We start from the raw sequence: 13,284 nt of genomic DNA on the forward strand, positions 1-13,284 counted from the left end.
AGGTAGGTAGGTAGGTAGGTAGGTAGGTAGGTAGGTAGGTAGGTAGGTAGGTAGGTAGGTAGGTAGGTAGGTAGGTAGGTAGGTAGGTAGGTAGGGTAGGTAGAAAAGAAAGGCAGAAAAAAAGAAAAAGACAGAAAGACAAAAGAAAGAAAGAAAAAAAAAGACAGAAAGAAAAAAAAAGACAGAAAGAAAACAAAGACAGAGAGAAAGAAAACAGACAGAGAAAGAAAGACAGAGAGAGAGAGAAAAAACAAACTCTACTAGATGTCAAGGAATCATTGGGTGTTAGGATCTCACCAGGGAATTATCTTAAAAGCTTGTCTTTTTAGCCAAAAATTGTAATGCTACATCTTTTCTATATAAGGAGTATTTTTGAAAGCAGGTGGTGAAAATAAAGACTATCACATCTGAAAAATGAAATTCTTTCTTTTAGTTTTTGATTTTGCGTCTTTTGCCAATTTTAAGCCTGGCACTCAGGCTGGAGTGACAAATTTGTGGAAGCCAGGGAAGACAGAAGAGTTAAGTGCTACTGTGTAGTAAGGGAAGTGCTTTTCCAGTCATGTTGGCAGTGCCAGTCTATAAAGTCAGTGTAAGAAATACATGAAAATATGTTGCTTTTGGCTTTTGCTTTCCCTTTAGTTCCAAATGCTACCTGAATTAGAATTGAGAGAATGTAAGATCTTACAAAAACACACTGGAATTAAGGAACCATTTTTTAAATTAGGAGACATTTTTTTCCTGGAAGTAATCAAATTTGAATTTTTGGTGCACAATTTTTCAATTCTTACGTACTCGTTTCTATAAAACAAACAACAGTTTGGAATTGGTTGAATAGTTGTGAAATTAGGAAACTGCGTAGTAACACTATTGATATTATACTTACTGTGAAGTATTAAAAAGTACACTGAAGTGTAAGTCCAGGTTCCATCATTAACTAACCTCATATCCAAGCCACTTAACTTCTAGGTCTCACTTTCCATTTTAGGTGCTGGTAAAATAATGTTCTCATTAGGCGCAAAATACTGGGAATCTTTCTCTACAGTTTTACAGATGATAACTCCTTAGAAATGGGAATATACTAAAAATTGAGATAATGATGACGATGACCACAAAGACTGGTAGAGAATATTTTTCAGATATTGAAATTGGAGTCAGTTTTATACTTGGATCTAATTTTGTAGTTTCTGGTAAACATACAGTTTGGAGCCCCAGAGTCAGTTATATCTAGGCCTGTTAAAATGAACAATAATCATTTCAGAAAAACAGATTTCTCTGTGGAGCTGACATCTAAATTAGACTTGAAAATGGTTGAGAAATGAACAGAGGAAGATGAAAGTTAGAAAAAGGGCATTCCAGAGAGTTAGACAGGCATGAACTAAGCATGGAAGTGTGCTGTTAAATACTCTGCTTTGGGAAGAATAGATTTGGGTGGATGCTTAGGTTAAAAGACAATGGACCCATGGGGATTACAGCCGAGACGGAAAACTGTACAAATTGAAGAATGATATACAAAAATTAAAAATCTTTAAAAAAAATTTTTTTTTAAAGACAGTGGAATATTAGGAAATGAGACACAAAAAGTGACATGTCCAAACCATTAAACACTATTTAAAGAAATTGGGACTTGACTCTGAAGGAAGCAAGAAGTAATTGAAAGTGGTTGAAAGGGAGATAAAAGACCTATACATGGTGTAAGAAAGCTAAAAGAAAGGATTCTGATCTTAAATAAGTGGTTGGCTGCTTACCTTAAGAAACTTAGAGAAGGAATGGGAATTCAGAATGTATATTGGTTTGGGCAGCTTTGGGGACTTCTGTCGTCCTGTTAACAGGATTAAATAATTTCTAAGATTCCATTCAACTCCAGATGTGTGTTCAGTGATTTTGTTTAGTTAACATCTAATGGTGATGAGCATGGAGAAACCTTCATTTCTTAAAACTTTTTGGAAACTGACTGCATTCTTTTCCCTGTCAACTTTTGAAATTACCCTAGAATTGTCTGCTGCTTTTTTTTGAAAGGCCAATGGTTTCCTCCTTCCATGACTTTTAAAGCTCTCTAGACCTCACCCTGAGGAAACCCTTGTGATCTCATTGACTAAAACCTATAGGGGTCTGCTGCCTGGAGCAGTGGGCAGATAGCTTAAGTAAGATCATTCCCTTAGCTATTATTGCCTAAGTTTTCTTAGAAGATAAGAGGCTCTTTTTCGGTAGGTATCACAGAGTGGTCAACTTGACTCTGGCTGCCAGGCTGCCTGAATTTAAGTCCTAGTTATCTCTCAATAAGTGGGTTTCTTTGTTTAACAGTTTTATGTCTCAGTTTCAGCATCTGTAGAATAAAGATATAGGGCTCACCTTTAAGGTTTGTTACTGGGGTTAAATTGCTTAGAAGAGTGCCTTGCCTTTAGTAATAACATTCAAGTATCTGTTAAATCTTTCATTGGTCATAGAGGACAGACCATTGGTTTTTTGTTGTTGTTTTTAAAACAGGTTTTAATGGTTTCTCATAGCTAACATCATAGTTTCCCAAAATATCGACACATTTTCCCCCTAAAGAGTTTTAGCAAATCCCATGACAAATCTCTCATGGTTTCCTCCTGCTATCTCCCTAGTTTACCACTTCTGCCCTTAGAGGAACCTTGTGCCAACTTTCTGTGTTGTATGCTAAGCTCTTACCAAACATTACAGACCAAAAGTTTGGCATCATTTAAAGAATAGTGCAGGTTACTTTTTTTTTTTTTTCCTCAGTGGAATTTAGTTAATTAGAAGCAAAAGATCAGGCATGAATACCAGAGAAGTGACTTTGAATCTTTCTATTTGTGCTCTTTGGTATTGACTATTGCTTGTCCAGAATCTTGCTGGTGTGATGGATCTTACCTATTCCCACACAGACATGAGTCCTGAGCTAAGGAGTCAGCATCTATGCAAAGTAAATAATTAGGTGTTTTCTTCCTCAGGTTTTCTGGTGATAGAATTCATATTTCATCCCAAAGTATGACCACTAGAAAAGTTCTAAGAATACTGGCTGGTATTTGTGTTAGAGTAGGCCAGATTGAACTCATTGAACTCATATATTCTTCAAATATATTTGTTCTTCAGATTTTGGCATTCCTCACTGTGGTGAGAATTTCTTCCAATTTAGTTTAGTTTTCATATTTAACCTCACAGAAGTTCACTCAGTATCTCAAACATCAAACTACAGCCTCTGAACTTCAATTATATTTAAAGCCCATTTTATGACTTTGACACTTGTCTGTAACAGATGGGAAAGTAGTAGCATTAGTATAAAGACAAGGGTAGTATCTCTTAAAACAAGCAACTAGCACGTGAACAACCCTTCTTAACTGGTCAGAATTTCTGTCATCTCGCTCCTCAGTTGGAAAAGTGCTGTTCTTTAGCAACTATGAGAACAGCATTTATTTTAAGCTTTTATAAGAAAAGATGCAAGTTAGGGAATTCTGAATGGTGATAAGTTAGTCTAACTGGCTCCATTTTCTGCCACTGTCAAGTCACCATCCAACTTCCATTTTATAGCCTTAGTCATCCTTCTACCCAGGTCTTTCCCCCTGTCCTCCAGAGTATTTACCACTTACTTTATAAAGGTAGGTTCTTAGGAAACACTGGAACTGGGGATTGCTCTTAGCCAGCCCTCCTTCAGCATGGGGGTGGTGGATGAGAGTTAGGATTCCTGGTTCTGAGCTCTCTATTTCTGGAGGTGGGGATAGGAACATCAACTCAGAGGTAGATATGTTATATTCAGAGTTCTAATAGGGATCCCTCCATAAAACTAAATTTCTAGCAGCCTCCAGCGGAATACCTTGTACCACATGGTATCCTTTACTGTGAATCAGCTGAGCACACTTAGTATAAAGTCAAAACTTGCTGCCTTTCATTTAAATAGTTGGGAGTAAAGGAGAGTGAGTTTCCTTTGGGAGGTCTTGATAATTTTATCTCATTCTGGTCTTTGTGATTAATTATGACCTACAAAGGGGTAACTGCTCTAGCAGGAACTTTGAATTTCCTGTGTAGATTTCCCTCTGGTTAGCAGGCAGAGGTAGGACCATTGACTTATTTCACTTTCCTGGGGTAGCCTGGGTATTGTCTCACTGCCTTGTCATTTGTTGACGTCTTTTCCCTGAACGCTGTTTGGTATGGTGATGAGCAGCAAAGCTGAAAATGGGAGCTCTGTATGTATACTTCTCAGAGAGCCTGTGCTGTGACTACCAAAAGGCACAAAAACCAGCTTAGTTTTCTAGTGAAACAAATGCATGATCTAAGATTTGCTTTCAGTAAGAAAGAGAATAATGCAAGTAGGTGAAACATATAGGAAGATAGAGTATTCCTAAACTTGTAGTTCTGATTCTGGCATTTGTGGTTATAGAAAGGCACTAGGGAAGCATGCCTGAAAGTTACCTCATTTCAGATACCCAAGACCTCTATTCTAGAACGTTTCTGCTTACAGTTGGATACAGTTGGACCTCACATCAGATCTCAGACTTCTAATACTAGTCTACCCTATGTGGCAAGTAATAACTTGGAAATATAATGGTATTGATTTAGTGGAAGGTGTTCTGAACTTAGAAGTGAAATAATGTATTTGTTTACTTCTGTGCAATATAGATTTCTCCACTCGAATGTTGTCCCCATAGTCCTCCCACTACCACAAAAACCGTGAACCATCTTGTGTTCATCCCTCCCCTGATTTGCCTTCCTCCCGCCCTCTCCTTTGCTGTATACCATAGATCTGTGGTCAGTTTGCTAGTTTGACTTTTTCTTGACCTAATAAAGAATTTTTTTTTCAATAAAACATGATAAAAGTAAATCATGAGAACACTGAGTAGAACGATATAATAATGCAGAGAATAAAAAGCATAGGGGGACAACTTGGTCACTATGTTCCTGCAAGCACATTTAAACAACTAGCCTCAGCCTTCTGAGTTAAAAAGAAAAATTTGTTATGTAGAAACTTATTTCAGTATATGGCACATCTAAATAACCTAATGACAGCCACATAGAGGGAGGAGTACTTAAGAGAAAGTAAGTGCTAGGATTTTTCCCCAATATGTAATAGTTCCTGGGTTTTCCCTAAGATGGTAGCCATCTTTCTGCTGGTTCCTCTGTTAACTCTGGCTAGATTTCGATTTGCAAAGATGTGACAGCAGATGCTTTCCATATCCAGTTTTATGACTCCCACCTAAGTGGTTGCCATTTATTATTTCTCTCTAATTAAACTTAATGCAGCACATATGTTGGCCAGATCTCTTTAGAACAGACTTCATGGACTGGTGATAGTTCAGTGAGCTATTGCCGGTCAAATCTATTTTCCTGGGCTGACGTCATAAGATGTAAGGAACAGGGAATACAGCCCATAGTAGGAAAGGCAAGGGCTGATTGATTCTTTCTGTGGGTCTGACTGTCCCCGTCTCTGAGGTGGTTGCCATCTCTCCCGCATCTAGGTTGATCTTTCCTTCCATGTTCATCCCCTTCTCCTTTCCAATTCATAGCAGTTGAATTTGAACTCCCTTTTAACTTTTGAAATACATTGATAAGTGTATTGAGTGAGATTACTAAACTGCTGTCCAACAGACTGAAGGAAACAGCCATGTAATGTTCTATTGTGCCATAAACATTTTCATTTGTAGGACTTAACAAATTAATTGTATGACAGATATATAATTTGGTACTATTACTTTCTCTGTCATTACTCTGAAGTTTGTCCATGTTCAAATGTTTGTGTTTATGGGAAGTATCAAAATGTACATTTGTATGTCATGTTATTTCTATAGTGAAATCTTCAGGAGCTAGATAACAGAGTACGAACATTTTAATGACTGTTGTTTGTAATGTCATGTGTTTTGCTTTCCAAAGAAGCAGTCTTTTTTTCAGTAGTACTAGTTTGTCAACAGTCCTTTAGATGGGTCCTTTCTTACATTGTGGGAAGGACCATCAGGATAGATGAAACTCCATTTGGAAGTGATAGGCTTTCCCAGTAAAAGGTAGAGTGAGATATTTCCAGTGCTAGGCTGCTTACTATACAAAGCCCAGCCCTGGCTACGTGTGTGTTGTCTCAAGTCTGGTAAAGAGCCATCACATGCTGTTCTGGAACGTTATTTTCCTCTCTCAAATCAGACGTGAATGCTTAAGGGGGAGCTTATCTTACATTTTTTTGCTGGTAAAATATTGTGGATATATGACGGACTTGCTGTATATTCTCTGTTAATTTTAAAACATAACCGTTTTTTTTTTTAGAATGATGACATTTCTCTCTTTGGTCCCTTTGTTCCATTGTAAAAACAAAAAAATCAAACAAAACAAAATCCAGTGTATCTGAGAACTCTACTTGAACTTTCTGTTAAGACTGGGTATTTAAGACATTGAAAATTCCCACAGTTCATGTTACCTTACGATATCTTGTGAGTTGAACCCTGGTGGTCTCTATGCGGGGCTAATTCTTGATGTCTTTTCACAGTGAACATAAAGATTCTGAAAAAAAACACAAAGACAAGGAGAAAACCAAACACAAAGATGGAAGTTCGGAAAAGCATAAAGACAAACACAAAGACAGAGACAAGGAAAAACGAAAGGAGGAAAAGGTACAGGACTTTACAGTAGAAAAGCAAGAGATCCAGTGATAAGCTTTCCTTTTTGTTTACCTGTACAAGCAGGTAATGAAAGCACTTCCATAAGGTACCTTGACCTTTGTGTGAAATGGTCTCTTTCAGACTTTATAGAGCCACCTATAGTTGTAAACTAAAACCGTTGTACTTCTCAGTACCAAATCAATCCATATCATCATATTTTGTTGGCAATGGATAAATCGAGGATGTGCTGTTTCTGAACCAGTCAACTTTGGTTCATGGAGAAAATTATTTCTGTTTTTGGGAGAGGGACTAATGCTGTGTTGGCTCTTTGCTGAATGAAGATTTCTTCCCGAGTGAAAATCTGGTGATGGTGGTGTGCCCCCTTTGTGGCTTTTGGTTCCAGTATAACACATACAAATCTCAGAATGACTAGGCTCATCCAACTGCAGATGAGTAGTACTCAGTATAGACTTCTTTAAAAAGATACGTTGGTAAATTCAAGGCACTCGGAAATGGGGAATAATAAAAAGAAGAGTCAGTCTAGGATCAAGATACCATAGAGTTGGGGCCAAATATTCTCAAATAAGAAAATAACCTCAATTAACTTTAATTTTTCAAATTTAGTTCTTTCAGAATACTAATTAGTCACTATTATTTTACTCTCCAGGTTAGAGCCTCTGGGGATGCAAAAATAAAGAAGGAGAAAGAAAATGGCTTTTCAAGGTAAGACTCCTGCTTAGCCACCCAGCTGCCCATGTCATAGTCTGTCTGAGTTTACCTAAAAGCACATTGAACTGTCTACCTCATGTTTACAAGGAAGTGAGCTGTGAGAAGACTTGGTCTAAATCAACCTGAGCATTTCTTTATAGCTATTTAGTGAGAGTGGTTAACGAGCATATTTTCCAGAAAGTTGTTTTAAGTAGAGAAGGTTGACAGGAAGAAATTTTAAAATTTTGAGATAGCTTTACACACCATAAACTTCACTTTTTTTTAAATGTGTAGTTTGTGGAGTTTTAGTATATATTAGTAAAGCCTAAGGTTGTAAACTTTCCCATGCCTTACTAGTTTCAGAATATTTTCATTATCCCATAAATTCCTCCATATATTGGTAGTAATTCCTGTTGTGAATTTTTCTTTAGTAAATATTTTGAGGCTCATATTGTAGAAGCATACTTGACCTGCAGTTTAGGAGTGGGCATAGATTTGAGTAAAAATGTTCTCTTTCCTAAGAGAGGAAAATACACACAGTGTACACAATGTTGAATCTGTTTTCATTATTAGTCTCAACTTCTAGCATAAGCCCAAAGTTCATGTCTAGTTTCAGAAATCTAGATATTCATAATTATAAATTCTTACTCATACAAATAAGATAATGCACTTAGTTTAATGTTGTTGCAAGTGATTGCATTATTGACTAGGACAAAGTATTTAGAGAGTTTTACTTTCTTGAAACGTGGTGCTTTCAGTTTTGCCCGAGAACATTTTTGAAAATTGCCATGTGAGCACTCCCTGGTGGCACTGCATTATGAAACTCTGCGAAGCCACTGCAGCATGAGTTCGATCCCCAGTCAAGGAGCTGACCCACACAACGTGGCAGACCTTTTCTGACCTGCCCGCTGCTACCCTTAGCAGAGTACTCTAACATACTCCCTGTTCTGCTCCCCCCTCTGTCTCTGGTGAGTCCTCTCATCCACCACACCTCTGGCCTGTACCCCAGTTCTGTATTCATAAATAAATCTTTTAAAAAGAAAAGAAAATTGCCATGTACTTTGGTGTAGAAGCAGGCACATGTTTTGACTGTTCTAGGATTGAAGAATAATAAAGTTCATTAGAGCAGATAGCTACTGATCCACAGGGTAACTATTTTCTGCCAAGAAACCATCTATGATTTTGATTAAATCAATAATTAATTAATAATTTATATGAGTGAATTTTCTGGATTTGGTGTGTAGTCCTCAGTTTCAGATTTTCTGTAGGTTAGGAACACACCTTTCTGGCAGGCAGTGGTGTTTGTTTGTATTCACTTGTTGGGTGTTTGTTGGTTTGCGTGTGTGTCTCCACACCTGACAGTAACTAGGGTTTTACTCAATTAGGTGAATAAATAGCAGTAAATTTTTTTTCCTTTTGGTGCAAAGTTTTTGGAGATTTTGAACCCTTGGAACTATGTCAGTGATTTCCGTGGCAAGGGAAACAACTGTAAAGATTGCCATTAAGGGGAGTGTACGGAGGGAAAAAAAAGAAAACTAATCTCTTTAAACATTCAAATTCTGCTGGAAGCAAGGGTGATTTGGGAGTAGATCGGGAGGGTAGCCTTGTTTTACTCTTGGAACCCAATGAATATCTTGACCTTCTTTGCAACCGAGTCTAGATGTTCATATCTTGGGCCCCTTTCTGGAGGTGGGCAGCTTTGTGTTGGGAGGCCACAACACATGCTAGGTGAGTCAGCTCTGTAGATATGTCTCACTGTTAGCAGTGGGGTTCTAATGAGATGTGCCAGGCCAGAGAACATCTCAAACAGTGGTTTCATAGGGTTTTTAAAACTTGATCCTTTTCCTTTTGGTTTAAGAAAATTGTCTAACAGAATCAGCTTTTCGTATTCAGAAGTCAGAATTTTTTAAAAAACTAGTGAGGCAGGGTCGTCCCTGGTGGCGCAGCGGGTTACAGCACAGCATGAGTTCGATTCCCACCTGCCCAGGAGGAGATCATGGTGCGGCAGACCTCTCCTGGCCCACCCGCTGCTCCCCTCAGCGGTGTGCTTCGTCCATCTGCCTGTTCTGCTCCCCGCCCTGTCTCTGGTGAATCCTCTCCCCCTCCACATCTCTGGCCTGTACCCCAATTCCATATGAATAAATAAATAGATATTTAAAAAAAAAAACTAGTGAGGCAAAAAAAAAAATACTAGTAAGGCATATTTCTTAAAGTATAAAACAAGTAAGTAGGAAAGTGAACTGAATTGATTTAGCTTAGAGTGACTCAATTTGCACTGCTTCATTTAGAATGTTGTGCCCTTAGCAGCACTGTCACCTTGGTTCTTTTTCCTTTTTTTGACCAGATTTTTAGAGGTAAGTTTAAGAAATAATTTTTTTATCCCATTCCTTATAAAAGCTTCTGGAGCACTGGAATAATTGGCTCAGATCATTTGTGGGGTCAGATAATTTGCAGATCCCTCATGCTAGGTGAAGAAACAATGTCAGTTTGTTCCTATTGTTCAGGTTGTGCTGGCAGAGGCAGCTAATATAATACATAGGTAGGAAAAAAAACACTGATTCAGAATTGATTGCAAGCCCCTCATGCAGTCTGTTCATCTGTAAGATAAGAACAATATTATCAGCTTTATGGGACTGATAGTAAAAGAATACATGAAAAATGCTCATGGAGAACTTTAAAATATGTACAAATGAGTGTTACCAATAATTTAGCTGTTTTTCAGTGAGTTACAATGTATCCTCCCTTTGGATTACTTAGAATATACTCATTAACTAGCAATTATTTTTCTTTATAGTCCACCACGAATTAAAGATGAGCCTGAAGATGATGGTTACTTTGCTTCTCCTAAAGAGGACATAAAGCCATTAAAGAGACCCCGAGATGAGGATGAGTGAGTATATACCTTAATTGCTTTGAATTTTTTTTAACTAAAGAACTTTTTAAAGGAGTTGTTCAAACAAAACCTGTGACGTATGTCTGCACAATACATAGAAAAACGACAAAATGATCTGCTCATTTGGTACTTGTGATTAATTGGGTAATTGATATCTCTTTGGATTATGAGAAGTAGGGTTTGATAAAGCAAATAAGCAGATAATTTGATGTTTAAATGGAGAATATATATTTACATGTTCAATCTTGTATAGCCTATTATACTGCAGGAATTTGCAAGTTACTTATAGAAGTAAGTGAGAGTGGTGAAAAGGGAAGTGTATTTGTTAATGTTACATGTACTCATACAGCATTTCTTCTGGCCACATCCTACCCACTTATTTGTAGTCACAACTGTTAAACTGTTCATTTGGTTTCAGGTTCCCATCTTAGAGTAGTGTCTGCTTCTGTTAATAATCCCCCTTCCTCTACTTGTTCTGTATAGGGCTATAACTATTGGCCTTCTTTACTTTCTCCATTTTAATAACAGTCATGCCTACCTTGGAGACCTCCAGGAGTTTGGAAGTCCTGATCCTCTGGGTGAAAACTGCCAAATCATGGCTTGGTTAACTGTATATGTTCATATTCCCTTTTTTTAGTGCTGATTATAAACCTAAGAAAATTAAAACAGAAGAGATCAAGAAGGAGAAGAAACGAAAACTAGAGGAAGAAGAGGTTAGTAAGGACACTTTGGCCCATTGGGGTTTTAGTTCAAATAGGAAGTTTTACATAAACCAAATGTTGAAGACCAATTTGGATTTTGATTTGGGTTTTAGGGATTGTATTGATCTAACACAGAGGAAACATTGGGTAAAGAATGTTGTGGCACTTAGTTTTAAGATCCCTGAACCTTCATTGGTGTCTCCCCATAGCTATAGTGCTGACAGATGTCTGTGGGAAAACTAGATTGCCTTCACACATAGAGAAGATGTTAACAAAAAGCAAATTATACTTTAGCTTGCAATCCAGAAGACTTTTCTTTAAAAATGTTTTTCAGTGTTACAATCAGCCCTGTTTAAGGTCTTTAATGGTATGCTCATAGTGTAAAATCCAGGCTCTTTACTACAGCTGATCCTGCACTTTGTGCTTCTCTCCTCTGTGCCTCTTTCTGATTTTTCTTGTTCTCAACACACTGACCTCCTTTATTTTTTTTCCACACCAGATGTTTTTGTGCTCCAGAGCTTAATGCAGCACATACTATTCACTTTGTCTGGAACACCACACATCTTCTCCCTCCTTCTCAGTTTATAACTTTCCTTAAATCTTTTTTCTTTAAGTAATTTATTTGATTTAAAATAGTGACATGTTTCTTCTGACACATTCTGATTTCTTCACTAAAACAGTTGTTAATGATTCAAGAAAGAGATAATCAGAAATTCATTAAGGGCTTAGTCTTGCACTATTCTAAGAAGAAGGGATTGTGTGAGTTTTAGTTCATAGGCTACATTTGAAGTTAATCACCATCTTGGGCAAAATGGATTAGAAAGTGTAAAGTCCATAACTTGAAGTTGTAGCAGTAAAGATAGTGATAATAAGGAACAGTGATTCCTAGATTGTAATCTCTCATGGTGCAGTATTAAGAATAATAGTCACTATCGAATGTAATGGGTGCTTATTGTGTGCTAGGTATAATTCTTCGATGTTTTATATGTATGTATGTGAATATGTATATGCTTCTATACTTTCACACAACTCTTAGGAATAAATTACCTACTATTACCTCTACTTTGCAGGTACAAAAACTGAGATAGAGAGAGTGAGTCTTCGTGAAATCACACAGCTCCTAACTGAGAAAGCCAGAATTTGATCCCATTCAGTCTGTCCAGAGTCACCATACTAGCTGTCATGATATCCTACCTCCTAGCGTATATTAACTCCCTAAGAATGGGGAAAGGGGTCTTTAATGAAATCATAAAACATTTAGCAAGTAGGTAAGCCATAGAGAGGTGATCAGGGCCTAGATTTAGAGGATTGCAATTTTTCTGACAACTTGTCTATTTTTGACAAAAGATCATTTATGTCAACCAATTCAAGGAATTGACTGAAATATTTGAGTGGTGGTAGTTACTGACCACTTTCAGTACTGACTAGTGTAGGCTAGTCAGAAATGTAAAACTTACATGTTCATTTTCTGTGGTGTTTCTGTTTGTTTGTTTGTTTGTTTCATTTCTCTGAGTTTGGAAGGTAATGACTGGCTGGAAAATGGAATCACATGAGTTAATTTTTCTGTTCAGTAATCCTCTTCATAGAAGGGGTGAAAAGAATGCAGATTGACAGGCTGAATTTTACTATAGCCTTACTGTGAGTCATATTTTATTATTTATTTGGTAAACCAGGGCTCTCATGGTCAATAGTGCTATTATATGACTTAGAGCGAGTGATAAAGCCTCTTGTTTAAATTTCATTGATTGCAAACGGAAGAGGTCAAATCGAAGTCCTTTTGAAATCTGCTTTTCTGTAGTTAATTTTAAGGTGATCCAAAATCACATTCCTTGCTAAATAAAATTTAAATTATAGTTTAAATAAAGTACATGGGTAAGATAAAGGGAAGGAGTCTTCTATAGAGTTTAGATTCTGTTGAGCAGGTGGCCCCACCTGTTGAGTAGCACTTATTTATTTGTATGGATGTGGATGTGTTTTGAGATTTGTCTCGTGTTGCTTGAATTATTCTTGTTCAGTTTGACGTTTTTCCTCTTCCACGGTGACAACTCATCTAGGATCACAGTTCAAAGAAGAGCCATAAAGAAATAATGCTGTAAAAATTGGTAATCATATTCAGCCCTCCCAAATACTTCTCTACTGCTTCATGACTTTGTATGTGCAAACAGCAGTGACAGAAAGTATGCCACTCAAAATGATCAGAAATTTAATTTCAACCTGTATGTAAAGTATCTAATATAAAATCTTCTATCCCTGTCCCCTTTATTTGGTAGTATTAGAAAAGGTCTGTTAGGATAAGACACTAGGATTACTTGGAAAACAATGCATACCCAAACTCCTGTGAGGCTAAAAAAAATAGTTCCCTGGACTCTTCCCTTGCAGAATCAGTGTTTTTTTGTTTTTTTTTTTT

The 13,284-nt window shown here is 37.2% G+C and overlaps 1 protein-coding gene across 1 annotated transcript in view; it reads left to right on the forward strand.

Moving 5' to 3' along the window:
* TOP1 (topoisomerase (DNA) I) overlaps nucleotides 1-13,284 on the forward strand; it is a 76,448-nt gene that overhangs the window by 31,262 nt on the left and 31,902 nt on the right. Inside the window, exons 4-7 of the mRNA XM_004687385.2 lie at nucleotides 6,464-6,587; nucleotides 7,243-7,298; nucleotides 10,078-10,173; nucleotides 10,814-10,889. Of these exons, the coding sequence (XP_004687442.1) occupies nucleotides 6,464-6,587; nucleotides 7,243-7,298; nucleotides 10,078-10,173; nucleotides 10,814-10,889 (352 nt within the window). The remainder of the gene's footprint in view (nucleotides 1-6,463; nucleotides 6,588-7,242; nucleotides 7,299-10,077; nucleotides 10,174-10,813; nucleotides 10,890-13,284) is intronic.

This window comes from Condylura cristata, unplaced genomic scaffold, assembly GCF_000260355.1.
Source record: "Condylura cristata isolate star-nosed mole 26May11 unplaced genomic scaffold, ConCri1.0 scaffold00022, whole genome shotgun sequence".
Taxonomy (NCBI): Eukaryota; Metazoa; Chordata; class Mammalia; order Eulipotyphla; family Talpidae; genus Condylura; species Condylura cristata.